The sequence below is a fragment of the Petaurus breviceps genome, unplaced genomic scaffold (genome assembly GCF_028583685.1).
Source record: "Petaurus breviceps papuanus isolate PSGF00001 unplaced genomic scaffold, PetGlider_PUasm1.0 91133, whole genome shotgun sequence".
Classification (NCBI taxonomy): Eukaryota; Metazoa; Chordata; class Mammalia; order Diprotodontia; family Petauridae; genus Petaurus; species Petaurus breviceps.
This window is the reverse complement of record NW_027187419.1, coordinates 87392361-87406865: the sequence shown is the minus strand read 5'-3', so window position 1 is coordinate 87406865 and position 14505 is coordinate 87392361. Positions and strand designations below refer to the sequence as shown.

At 33.4% G+C, this 14505-nt stretch overlaps 1 protein-coding gene across 1 annotated transcript in view; it reads right to left on the bottom strand.

Annotated features, from left to right (window-relative positions):
- PSMD14 (proteasome 26S subunit, non-ATPase 14) overlaps window positions 1-14505 on the bottom strand; it is a 105324-nt gene that overhangs the window by 11277 nt on the left and 79542 nt on the right. The window contains exons 8-10 of the mRNA XM_069080334.1: window positions 12007-12114; window positions 6358-6432; window positions 3439-3564 (exon numbers count right to left, since the gene is read on the bottom strand). Of these exons, the coding sequence (XP_068936435.1) occupies window positions 3439-3564; window positions 6358-6432; window positions 12007-12114 (309 nt within the window). The remainder of the gene's footprint in view (window positions 1-3438; window positions 3565-6357; window positions 6433-12006; window positions 12115-14505) is intronic.

Sequence of the window (14505 nt, the reverse complement as noted above, 5' to 3'; positions counted from 1 at the left end):
TCAAAAAATGAGTAAGATGCCTCTGCATAGAAAGGATTCCAGTCATTAGAAAGCTTCTGGAAGAGGTTATATAGGTTCTTGTTGATGTTTTGAAGGAAATTCTTATTCATGTAAAGACTGGACTATATATATAACATGTGAAGTCCTTTCCAAGCCTGAAATTCTGAGAAAATCTAATTGGGGGGACAAGCCATATACATAAATGGTAATATAATGCAGTATACAAGTGATAAACTAGTACTATAGATAACAAGTACTCCAGGAGCTCTGGAGAGAACCAAGGATAGGCTCAGGAAGGCAAGATTTAAAGTCTTAAATCTTAAAGAATTAAAGAGGCAGAGAGGAATTGGGGAAACAATATGAGTTAAATGACCAAATCCTTGGGAAGCCTGTTCTGATCATGAAATCAGAGTTTAGAAACCACACTAGACACAATTCTAACCCTCATTACCTGTCATTTGGCTTGCTGTAATAGCCTGTTTCCAGTCCTTCCCCTCCCTAATCCAATCTTCATACAGTTATCAAAATAATGTTCTTAAGGCATGGAATTTGCTGTCATGGTCTTAATCAAAAGTCTGCAGTGGTTCCCCTATTAATTCTAAGATTCAAATTTTGTTTTTGTGCAATCTGGCTCTCATCTACCTTTTCAAAATTATTTTGTACTATTCCTCTTGATGAACTCTACGTTTCAAACAAACTAGATTCCAACCTGTTACTTGAAGATTTTAATCCCTATATCCATGCTTTCTAGAAGCATACTCATATCCCTCTAATCCACTCTTTCCAAATTTCTAACTCTTGGAATGTGTCTTCCTTCAAAGCTCAGCTGAGAATCCATGTTCTCTGAGAAGTCTTCATTCCCTGACTCTTCAGTTTGTGTCCTCTTAAATTCTTCAAATTACTGAACTGATTTCTATCCCTCATAGTACAAGGTAAAAGTTGGAAGGCAGGAAATGATTTTTTTCATTGTGTCTTCAACATCAACCATAGGGCCTTTCAACATAGCATGTGCTTCATTCATGCTGGTGGAGTGGAATCGTGTTGTTTTTATATGAAAATATTTTAGCAGGCATTCAATTTAATAAGTTAAATTTTATTTAAACTAGATGAGCAAAACCTTATTCCTATATACTTTAAAACTCATTGATTACTGAGTACTTAAGTGGCAGCAAAAATGTCATTTAAACAGAAATTTTGTCATTTAATATGTGGCTTTTGTAGTAGCCTAGAGGTAGTCATGTGTTCTAAATTAATACTTTTGGGTCCTGAATGTAGTTAGGTCAAAAAATGATGAATTAAAAGTCAGAAGACATGGGCTCAAATTCCAGTCCTACTATGTAATAACTGTGTAACCTTGGGCAAGTCACATAATCTTTCTGGGTCTCAGTTTCCTAATATGATAAATGAGGAGGTTGGACTAGATGACCTCTGAAGTCCTTTCTAGCTCTGAATATATGATCCTCTTTTTTCTTTTTAAAGCAACGTATTCTTCTAGCACTCAAACAGGCTAATATTTCCACATGAAAATATGAATTGTCCTTAAATAACAAGATCTACAGGATTCCAAGGTTAAACAAGTGGACAAAAAAGGGGGCAGGAAAATATTTCCTACTCATGGATCATCGTGCTCTCCACCTTTGTTCCTCTACCACCCACAGAAGTAATGCTCTTTTGCAGTTCATTTTTCCACCTGCACACTCATTTACAAATTTTGCAATCAAAATACTAAAATAAGACACAAAAATAGCAGATGCATCCTGGCATGAATAAATTAGGTGAGTTAGAATAGCAGGAATGTGGGTGTTTCAGTTCAAGAATTAAGGAGATAACCAAATGAATAAAAACGAAATTCAGGATTTCCAAAATTGTTCTTTCTTTGCTGAATTCAGAGATGAAATTGATTACCTAGTACTTATTTACTCAAATGTTCTAATCTGCATGTACTATATATATGACAGTAGATAATCATATGACTTACAAATTCAAAATCGTTAGGCACAATAGCAATCAATAAGCATTTATCAATTGTCTATTCTGTACCAGGCAATGGGAATATAAAGACAAAAAAGAAATAGTCCCTGTCTTCCAGTAGTTTATATTTCAGAAGAAATAACATATGTAAATATGAGTATATGCAAAATACATAGAAAACAAATACAAGATATTTGGAGGTGGGGGTAGAGAGGAGCTGTAGCAGCTGAAGGGCACCAACAGCAACTGGTGGAATCAGGAAAGGCCTGATAGGCACATAAACTGATCTTTGAAAGAAACTTGGAATTTTAAGAGGAAGAGATGAAAGAGTACAGTCTGGGCATGTGGTATATAGCCTGTGCAAAGACATGGAGCAGGGAGATAAAATGTTTCAAGGAATAGCAAGGAAGAAAGCACTGATTTGGCAATGCTATTTGTTTCTGTATTTCAAGTACTCTTAAAAAAAATAACATTCTCCCTTAATCATGAAGGAAAATTAAGAGTCCAAATATGGACATGGTGAGAAGACCACAAAAATGCAAAAGAAAACAAAACCAAAGGACTTTATAACACCGTCAACACAATAATTCAATTTTAACTTTATGGGAGTATCTCCTTTCTTGGTAGAAAAGTGGTAGGCTCAGGTGGGGCAGATGCTGCCAGTCATAACACTAATGAATGTACGATAATTTAAAAAAACCTTTAAGAAAAAGCAAGCTAATAATCTAAAATATGCTAAATATTTTGTTTTCTTTTCCATAATTTCCACAGCATCAAACTGTAAACTAGAAAGATTAAACATCTCAACCCTAGCATTACTGTGGATATTCCAGCAGGAGTGCTCTATAACCCGTACTTGCCTTTCAAAATCAAGCTAACTGCTGAAATTTAGTTTCCAACGACCAGTCAATTTTAGTTTAAAAACTGAATCCTTAGATTTCCACAAAGGGCAATATATTTGCTGTAATACCTAGATGAATTTTACATACACTGAATCCTGGTTCATATTATTTCAACATTATATGCTCAATATAAAGCAGAATATATCTTACACTATTACTTTTTTCAATCATGATCTAAACTATGATCTTAATACTGCAGATATTTTACTAATACAAAAACATATTCTCACATATAAATTTTTTATTTATGATATATTTCTGTTGACTGAAGGATTTATAAGGCCAAATAATACCTGCTGGAATAGTTTAATGAAGATTTGCTTATTTCACTTTTTAAAAGAGCAGTTACTTTATTCATTTAAAAATCCTATAAATCACTATGAATCAAGAAAGAAGTTTATGGAAAAAAATTTGGATGTCAATGTATTAGTTATTGCTTCATTATCCTTATCTTTAAAAGTAAAATAATTATAGAGAAAAAACATCAGATTTGAAGTTACTGAACTAGATAGAAGAAAAGGAAATTTTATTTTAAAAAATTTAAGTAACTATTAGAAACAATTACCTTATTGTAATTCTTGGCTAATTCCAACATCTCTTTTACTACAGATTCATTGAGTTTACAATGTTCACTGTAGTCTTGAAGTGTCAAACCTTCCATCCAACTCTTCTTATGCAAATTTAGCAACATCTGAAAAAGTCATCACAATTATTGCATCAACAATTTCATTCCCTTGTCAAGAATGAATTCAAAATTAAAGAGAACAAGTGTAATTGTAATGGTAATAGGATTTGAAGATCTTCCCTGCCTCTAGTAATAGCAAGCAAACAAGTACTTAGAGCCTTGTTTCACTTGAGCCTTGCCCTTGATTATGTCAAGTCTTTGTTAAGAAATGGAACTTGTGAAACACACAGTGGGAGGAACTTGCTGATGCAACAGGAAGGGGTGGAACAGGGAGAAGCTAATAACCAGAATAAAAAGCTGAGCACAAGCTGAGAGAAAGCCAGAACTACTGGGAGCAAGCAGTGTGGAGGCTGAGCAGCTACTGTGAGTGGGGGGCGGATTCTTGCTTATGTGAGCCTGTTTTGTTTTAAAAGCCTAACAGAGGGAAGGTCTGGGAATGTTGGTGTTGGCTGCATTGATTATGTGTACCAACTTTGTGGTTACTATGATGAATTTGACTTTCTGGTTTTAGCATTCAGATTTTTGGTATTTGAATAAATGCTTTGGTTCTAACCTCCATGTGAAGAGTCTGATACATTCTGTGATTCACAACTACACCAGCATATTCAGTCGCCATGGGTGCTGTGAATATGGCATTGGTGTTACAGTAATGCATGTATAAATATGTGTTTCTAAGATTAAGTTTACTAAATGTTCCTATCAATAAATAAGAATTAGACTAGATGGCCCCTGAAATCTCCTCCAGAGTTAGAGCTACAATCTCATAAATTCATAGACTCACTGCAAAAGTGTTTTATTTATGCAATGAGACTAGAATACATTACACAATCTAATTTCCAAATGCAAAGATAAGGAGTCATTATCACAAATGGTGTAGCAGAACAAGCTCTGAACCAATTTTCAGCTATTTTTCAAAGACCCCTAACATTCATAACTCTTACAGATTATTTGGTATAGAATTTTCACTCTTCTAACACAAATATAAGGATTGAGATTGGGCCTGTGGTTTTAGTGTTGTAGGGGAACTCCCAGATGAGGAAATGTAGGCCATCGTGTTTTCTCTGCATACTTAAGAGGGTTATTTAGAATCTCGTTAATGTTCATGAAACCCAATCTGGTACTATCAGTAGCTACAGATGCAGCGAGGCTCTCCTTGAATGAAATGGCCGTAGTTAAGGATATTGGCTCTGTTCTTCTTCCAGACAGTCCATGGTAGATTGGTTAAACCCTGACAATTTCCTCAGGGCAAGAGGGGAGAAGTGTATTCTTTACCACTTAAAGAACTTTTAATTAAAAAAAAATAAATCCAAAGACTGTGGTATAGGTTATCTCCAAATTGAATGGAATTTTAAAGTCACTTATTATTTGCATATTTCCAAAAGGTTATATGTTAACTAATACGTAGAAAAAATATTTGTATCTTTGGATGAATTTTCTACTTTTTATTTGAATGTTGAGCTATCCCACATTTCTCATGTACAAAAATATCTACAGATTACTTGAAAAAAGTGTACTCAAACAAAGAATCTATTTATCTCTACACTATCACCTTAAAAAAAGTAGTAGACAAAGAAACTGAATTTCTATGGTCCTATTTCATGTAAGTCTGGGAGACAGGGTTGTGTTAGGAGGCCCTTTTGGAGGTGGCAAATGTGCTCACTTACCAAACAACAAAACAAAACAAAACAAAAATACAAATGGACGTGCAGATGAGTATTTATATAGCTTTCACTGATGCACTGTTTTTTAGCCTAAAAAGCAATAATACTGGATGCAGACTCTAGAATTCAAATAGTAATATTAAATAAGAGACAAAATTTAATCGGAGGTAGGAGAAAAAGTTATATTTGAAAATAAATAGAACAAAACCCTAATCTATCCCAACATGCTAAGAAATTTTCAAGAAAAGAAATTTAGAACTTTGAAGAATGGTAACTCTGACTATGGGGGCCATTTTTTTTTCTCTTTTTCTCTCTCTTCCCTCCCTTTCCTGTCTCTCATGAAACCTAGGTCCTTTATCTTGCACAGACGTGTCTATGCACACCCATGGACCAGTACTGGATCAGCATGGGAGCTCTGACTTGCTTAATTCATGACCTGGGTAAGGCTACCCTCTACCCTCACCATTCACCAAACTGATGACACACCTGACTGGCTTAACCCACTCTAGCTCAGGACATCTAAGCTTAGGTGATCCACCATCAGCCTCCCCAGGAATAGAAATTACTATTACAAGTGTGAAGCATCATGCCTGGCTTAATAATTTTCAGCCTTTTTCAAATTTATTTTTTACTTTTTATTCAGGGTTACAACGGCACACTTGAAACAAGTTAAAAAAAATCATAAGCCATTCAATTCAATGTATTTTCCTCAAACTTTGAGGAAATTAAATCCATATTAGTAATTTAGTTATAAGTTACAGAAGATAAGGTAGAAAAATTATACCATTTTAAAGGGTAACAAAAATTTAATCAGCAAATCACAAAGCTCAGAAAAGGAAAGGTTTTTATAATTTGTCAAAATAAACATTACATTAGAATTATTTTTATTAGCCACTTCTCCGTGCTTTAGCATTCAGTGATTAGTCTTAATTAAACAAGCCTTATGGAGAATATGTAACCTATTCCTAAGGAGTCTTTGCTTAATTGTGTTCTACAAAGCAACAGGAACATGACACAAAAGAAAATACTGGAGACAATAACTGAAGATGACAAATTAAAATTCAAATCACAATGTTGCAACCTGCCATAAGAATTGAAACATTTTTCCCCTTGCTCTAAAACAAAAATTAAAACTTACCTTCTGTTCTAGCTCATTCTTTCTATAGTTGATAGTAATGGAGTAATAATGTCTGTTCAGTCCATGAATTAAAGCCTGCAAAAATCAAATGATTAGAAAAAAGGTGAGTAATTTAAACTTCTTAATTTAAGACTTATGAAACACAAATTAAAGTACTAAATAGCTTAACATCTACTGTAGGTTCTACTGATTTACTGATCATTGTAAAGGATGTGTTTTTCTGAATTATGACTCAGAATTAAGAGAATTAGTTGTGGCAACAAATTTACAAAATAGATTTAAAAGAGGTTCACTCTATTGGTTGCTATGTGCTTAGAACAGCTCAGACTCACCTGAGCCGCTGGCTGGTTGCTTCAAGGATAATCATACAGACATGAATTGCTAGAACTGCTGTCATATAGTTCAGCTAGTTCTCTGATTTGGCTGCTATCAGAAGATAAAACCAAAAAGCCCAACATCTGATTCCTTCATTATGCCTTCATGACTTTCCACTGGCTGGAATGTATTCCCTCCTTATCGCGGAATCCTGGAATCCCAAATTTCTTTCAAGGTTCATCTTAAACACTACCTCCTACATGAAGCCTTTCCCTAAAACTATCTTGAATCTGTTTTGTGGATACTATATACAGGGCATCCTACAACTGCACTAAAATGTCTGAATGCCCTGCACATAAATGTTGCCTCACCTAGCTAGAGGTAAGCTTCCTGATAGCAGGGAATGTCTGTGTATCCTCAGTCCCTAACATAGTGCTTAGCCCGTAGTAGTCATTTGTTGATTGATAAGACTATATTTCCACCCACATCTCTGACTGGAGTTTTTGCCCTCAGCTCTGGTGGATTTAAATGGTCCTATATATAAATGGCTTGGAAATAGAACCTTGAAGATCATGTTGCATACTAGGTTTTCAGTTACAAATTTTACCCACCACTGGTTTTTACCTTTCCAAGTAAATAGCTATAGTGGATAATTAAATACATTTAAAATTTGTTGAGCTGTATATAAGACAATGTATATTTTGATACTCAACTTCTGTCTAAAAGGATTTCTGCTACTAAATTGTTTTTAAGTTTAAAGGAACTGTCTCCCTATGTATAGGTGTGTAGAGATTAAATAATAAAAGTTGCTGATTGGTGATAGTCAAGAATATATTGAGTAAATTTCATGGCAAGAAAAGCCACTCCCACAGAGACCCAAGAACTGACACTAATTTTAAGTACTAAAACAATCAGTATAAAGTACCTCTAGACATTTGGATTCTAGAGAAGGATTACATTGCCAAAACATACATATTTTGGCCAAAAGGCAGTGGCAAAATTTTGCCACAGGCAGCAAGGCAAAATATTATCAAACCACATGTCAAGGAACTATTTCTGGCATCTAATTTGTTCTGATGTAAAAGTACCTCAATTAAACTAGGTTGGGGGTGGGATGGAGAGAAGAGGAACATAGTATAAAACTGGAAAGTACAGAGTCTAGAAGAACATAAACTCCTTGAAGGAAGACAAAGTTTGTATTTTTGTCTTTGTCTTCTTAGGATCTAGAACATAATATACACTTGTTGGATTGAATTAATTTTCAAATAAGGAAAAATGCTGAATATATCAAAGTTAAGAAGGAAAAAAAGCCAGAGGAGTAGATAAATATCAACATGGCTTCCTAAAGAATAAATTCAAATTTAATCTACTTCACATGTGATGAAACCACAAACACTTGCTGCCACTTGGTGGGGACGTACTCTAAATGCAGACTGTTTTTTTCTGGAGTTTGAATCTGCAAACCTAATTATGTAATAGTAAAACAGTAAAGATCATAGTGAAAAAAAATTATACATAAGATATTTTCCTTGACAATCAAATATGGCTGATGCTTTGTGTTCTGCTTTACAAACTTTTTAAGGGTCTGTGAACATACAGGTAGTCAGTCCCTAACCTACAGGCTGTATTCCAAATTCAATTGTTAAGCCAGCTATTCAGAATTCAGAAAATGTTTTGACTTTGAAATTATCAAGCTGGTTGTAGTCTGAGGCTATTATATTATAGGTTAAATGTAAGCTCATTTAACCTATAATATGTCAAAATCATGGAACAAATAACATTCTAATTACCCTTGATGTATTCTTTGGAAAATTTATTCTGAGTTCCAATTCAGTGATTACTTGTTTTACTGACATCTTGATTTCCTTCCTTACATTTTTTCCATGCAGGGAATAGGCCTTTACAAGATAGTATTGGTCTGAGATTCTATTCTAAGATTAGAGGGGCTTGCAAGAGGAACTAGGCAGGTGAATACTAGGAAATTTGGAGGTGAAAAAACTAGCAAATTCCCAACAATTCTTCAACCAGTTCTTCACAGTATGGCTTTATTATTTTGTTTCAAGTGAGTTCCAAGAACATATGGCCACTCATATTAAAAAGATAAAAGACCTATTCTAAAAAAGGGAGAAAGAAGTGATATTTTAGTTATTGTCATTTTGACTTTTCTATCTCTAGACCATTAATTTAGCTCAGGTGATATGAAAAATGGTCAAGTAAGTACAATGCTCTGAAGAGAGCAGGTACCTAATGCTAATGAATAACAGTGATTAAGGCAGATGGGTACTGTCAGGGATAGATTTGACAAGGAAGAATGGTGAGTGCTTCAGAGGTAAGTAATAAAGACCACATGGTAGCAGTATAGACTGTAGCCATGTGGTCATTGGTATCACCAGATGGGATGACATTGTGTACCATGTACCACTTCAATTCACGTGCCCAACTTTGTAAGGCAAAGTACGGTGGACTCATATCCAAATGGCTTAGAATTGGAATTTATTTTGGATGATGAAAAATTTCAGATAAATGAGGAGACCCAAACATATGGAAAATCAAATCCACTGGGGCTGCCAGAAAGAAGAATTCAATAAATATTATTCTGCTTCTCTATATAGCCTTTGCTAAGGGAAAGCAGGAAATAGACCCTAATTTGAATTGCCAATTGTAATCCAAACTTTTTGAAGGCAAAAAAAAATTAGACATTATGTAAACGGCTTGATTGAGCTAAATTAAAATAACCTCAAATACAAATTTCCCTGTCCCTCATTACACTATGCTTTAAAAAAAACCTAAAACTATTTTGCCAACGGTATATAGTTAAGCCGCTTTTTGGTGATATTTTATTATTGTGGGTAGAGGGGAGGTTTTTCAGGAAACTTAACACTGTAAAACTTAACAATACAGAACTATTCTTAGGACTTGAAAATATTTTAAAAACACTCATTACATCTCCATGAGGTAGAGAGTCCAACCTCATTTATTCTATGTGTATTCTCTAAAAATGAAATTTTTCATAGTAGTTTTTATGATGAAAAACCTAAAAAAAGATTTTGGTAGCAATTAAATTTCAGGAAGATCTTATTATTTTCAATATTTCATAGGTATGCTGTAGATCAAATCATATCTTCTGTGTATATGATGATATAACAGAAAAACTTTGATACAGTATCACTTTTATTCCCTGACAATGGCATTATGTAGGGCTTCTATGGTATAAACACATAAAACCAATATGGGTCTAAGTGAGACAAAGGCACACAAATTCTTTTGAAACATGTTCTCTTTAGTTTGAAATGACTATGGTTGTTTAATCATTTCAATATATTTGTTATAAACAAGTTTTAAAGGTATCATTAATTGTTGGAGCAGGGATGGTGTCACACAGGAGGTATTCCAATTTTGAGTGGAAAGTTACTATAACTTGTTATACTAGAAGAGAAGGGGTTATCAATGTGCCAACCTACTTTTAAAAAGCTGCTGACCCTTGTATTACATATTCTGATGAATGCTTTAAAACTCCATCAGGGAATATTACTGCTTACTTTGGATTCTTTCTTGGTTCCTTTCTTTATAGGTGAGTCTAAAATAAGTAAGGAAAGGTTTTAAGGTATAGGGTTTGTTCTGCTACTTTTTTGGCTTTGCCTCATTTAAGTATTTAATATATTGAAAGTGTCTTAACACTGTAAAACACCCAGATAGATGTCATTACGATGGACGTTATGTAAACTGAGAAATAAATATATGTACAGATTTTAATTTGAAAAAAAAAAAGACAATCTACAAAATCAAAGAAACAGCAATAACAATGTACCTATACACTACACACAGCTCCCTGTAAGTTTATTCTGGCTAATATTTTATAAGGAAATCTGAGAACTTCACCAAATACTTTAAAAGTTAGGACCAAAATAAAAATGTATATAACCAGGATTATAAGAAAAAACAATCCACTAATAACAATTAGACTTAAAATTAATTTAATGTTAAAAAAAATGACACTTTAATTTAAAAGATGAACCATGCAACAGGTGGCTGTTGACGTGCAATTAGTAAACTTCTGGCAGAATTATACGATTCTGTAATCACAATGATCTTAGATTGTGAGATGTTACTTAACCTTTTGCAAAAAATAATGAAGCAGCATGATGCTATGGGGTTTACAAGGGAGGTCATTATTACAGGCTAAAAAGGTCCAGTAATATATTCTCTTGAAACATGCATGCATGGGCTTGTCTGTACCCAATCAAAAATACTAGTAGGCTATTTCATACTCATTATACTTTGCAGTTTTCACTTATAAAAATCAAAAGCAATACAATTCAGCTCTTTAGCTTAGCATACATTTCACTTTGATCAAGATTTTTTTGTTAAGTGACTATTATAGAATTTGGTAAATAAAAACGTAAAATGGTTAAAGTTTGATAAAGACTTAACTATGTTTAACAATCAAAGCCACAAATCCCCAGACAGTTATCTGATAGTACTAGGTAGATGAAGGAGAGGTGTAATGGCTACTATCTTGTCTTTGTTCTATATGCTCTATTTAACCACATACACTACTATTTCTCTGCTTTTAATTAATCTTCAGAGAAGCAATTAGCGCTATGGTCACAAATACTCCTGCATTTAAAGGCACATTTAAAATAATTTTTGTAGGCAATAAAGGTCTGTGTAAAAACAATGAAGCATGAGAATTATTAAAAGAAAACATTAATCACTCAAGAGGATACTTAGTGTCTGAACATGAACATTTCAACACTTTCAGCAATGAAAAGTGTTGTACTTGATAACCCAAAATATAAGGCTCCAACTTTAAAAAGCATTATTATGCACTTACTTTTTGGAGCTGTCGGGTTTTTTTGTTTACTTGTTTGTTTGGTTTTTTGCCTGAAAGTCAAGTAAAATTACAAGGGAAAAAAATTCCAGGAACATTAAAAATATCTGAGACTTCCTTTCAGCATTACCTGATTTTTACTTATTGGCTCTCCTTTGACTGATACTGCAAGGGGTCCCTTGATTTTTGGCAAGAGATGGCAGCAGCTTAAAAATGAAGTGCAATCCACCCAAAACTATGTCTAACAACATCACGAACATGCAAAGTCAGAAAATAATCACTAGGGTAAGATGCTTTAAGCACAGTCCTAAAACGGATGTCTTAATATTCAAAAGGATCTTTTTTTAATTATTCAAGTCCCCATTTAACAACTACCTTCCAAAGAACTATAAAAATTAATCACATGCCAGTTAGAATGACATATTAGGTTTAAAAATTGCTAACCTGATAAAGGTCCGGTACTACAAATCAGAGTTTAGCACATTATCAAATAGAGGCATTACCTGGATAGATGGCTTGTTTAAGTGACCCAGATTTGAAGTTGTTTGTCTGGGTTCATGTCCCAAGACCATCATATTAGCATTGATCAATCTGAAGGCATCAATAACAACCTGTAAAAACAAGGTGTCAGGTCAATTCTTTTTAGAGACGGCAAGTGATGATTCCAAGCAACAGTGGACAAGGCATGCTCAACTTGCATCTGTTTTTGGCCTATTTCCAGAAAATCATTTAATTATAATATTAATAAAAAAGAACCTCCTGCTGACTGTGCCATCAGCACACCACCCTCTATCTTGTAATGTAAGGTGACACCAATTATTACAATTTTCATGAGCTTCATGTGAGGAAAAATATTAATTTTGCATCCTTGTAACTGCAATACGTCATTGCTAAGCTTCTATTATATAGCTTCCATTGGTGTGCATATGTTTTGTCACCTAAATTTTACCTCATCCAAATGAATGACAAAGAGAGACTAAAACTGAAAGTGAGCACAAGGTAAGGGACCACAGCTAAGGCCCAGACCTGTCACATCAATTATACCACCACGATACTTGAAATGACAACAAAATTATAGCCAGCAAGGAACTTGCCTCCTGTATTCTCTGCTAGTCAGATGCCTTTTACTCCTTGTGACTATAGAAGAGTTTGAATATCAGCTGATGGGTTTAAAAGTCCATGCCAGTGTCATGATAGTAAGTAAGAAACAATGTAAGAAGACCAAGGTCATTTGTGATTTAAGGGGCACAGGATATAAATGAAAACCATATTCCAGGACCACTGAAAAACAAAAAACCCATGGCCAACTTCTTTCTGCTAAATTAGTCAATGTATTTTTGGATAAAAGGCTTTGCATTCTTATACAGCACTATTTCACCTCTTTCAGGGCTCTTAGCTGATATAAAGACTTAAAGTATCATCTTATTATCTTGTACTTAACAATAACCTCTATTTATTATCACTAAAGTACTACATAAAGCTTTAAACGTTATAAAGTTGTGATCCTCTGGTACCTTTAAAAGAAAAATGTTTCTGTTTCCATTTCTAATACAGTTACTATTCTTAAAACTCAAATAATAAAATATAGTTTTTCCTTTAAAATGTAAGCTATTGTTATGTGAGGAGAAATAAGGAATAAAAATGAGAAGTTATCTTAACTTGAAAATGAAATAAAACGAAAAAGGGAATCTAAATAAGGATTATGCAAGTATATTAGATATTAGAGAAGATAGTTTGAAGGAAAGAAAAAAAAAATCACACCTTCTAAAAGACTGTCATGAAAGAAATGTATTCAAGAGAGACAGCTGTTAGCAGACTAAAATGTCATGAGAAACAGAGCATTTCAAGGCTTTTATACTACCCTGGCCAGTTAGTAAATTCATTTCTAACTTAATTTTAAATTTTAGCACTTAATAATTTTGTTGTATTAACCTTAATTTCTTCACTGAAACTGGTAATATATTATTTCGTGAAGGAAACTTGATACAGATTTTAAACTCTTCTTTATTTCTTTCCATATATTAATATGGCCTGGCTGGATAAGCTTATGCCTCTTGAATCCATTTATTAGTTTTATCATAAAAGCCAATATTTTTATTCACAAAGTAAAAATAAATCAACATCCTCTCCTGAAGGTCTATTTTTTCCTGGTGGTACATTTTCATCAGATGGTGTAACTTTTAAGTGCATGCCCACAATTAATTATTTGGTTAAAAAAGCAAGAGGGGGAAAAAAGGAAATAATCTGTAATCTCATATTTGTGGGGGATTTTTTTTTGGGGGTGGGATACATTTATCACAAGAAAATAAGAAATGACTCTTAATTTTACTTAAATTTACTAACTACTTTATCAAACTTTAAAATAATGATTACTAGTACAGAGATGAAATTTTAAATAACTAACCTAACCTATTAATATAACAAAACATCATTATCTTGGTATAATTATCTCTCCTAATGTATCTATTAATTTTTATTACCAATATTGAAAATAGGTGAAGGTTTATTAGCATTTTGTACTTGCAGCACTACCCCAAATTGATAAAATTCCATGAAGTATAATACTATAATGCTATATACTTTTTTTATACTGAACATTTTATAACCAATGGTAATGCAGTACACAGCTATTTTACATGTGAAATATCTGTAATATTTCATAACTATTCTAAGCAGGTGTGAAACTTCATGAGAAGGAAAAGATCAGTTGAGTAGTTTTCATGCCTTCTTAAACTAAATCTAAAGTATAAAATTTTCAACTTCTATTCAGAAATCCAGAGGAAAAACCTTTAAGCATTTAAATATATCACTCAACTAGTTTATGATGGACTACGCAAAATGAAATGAGTAGTGACAATTTCTTAGTAGCAGTATAACCAATAGAAAATGAATACTTTAACTACACCAAGATTAAAGGAATTCACTGCCATCACTATAGCAACTGTCTTAAGGAAGCTAACATGCTCAACAACCTGCAGACCAAAATTAGACTTAGTACGCAA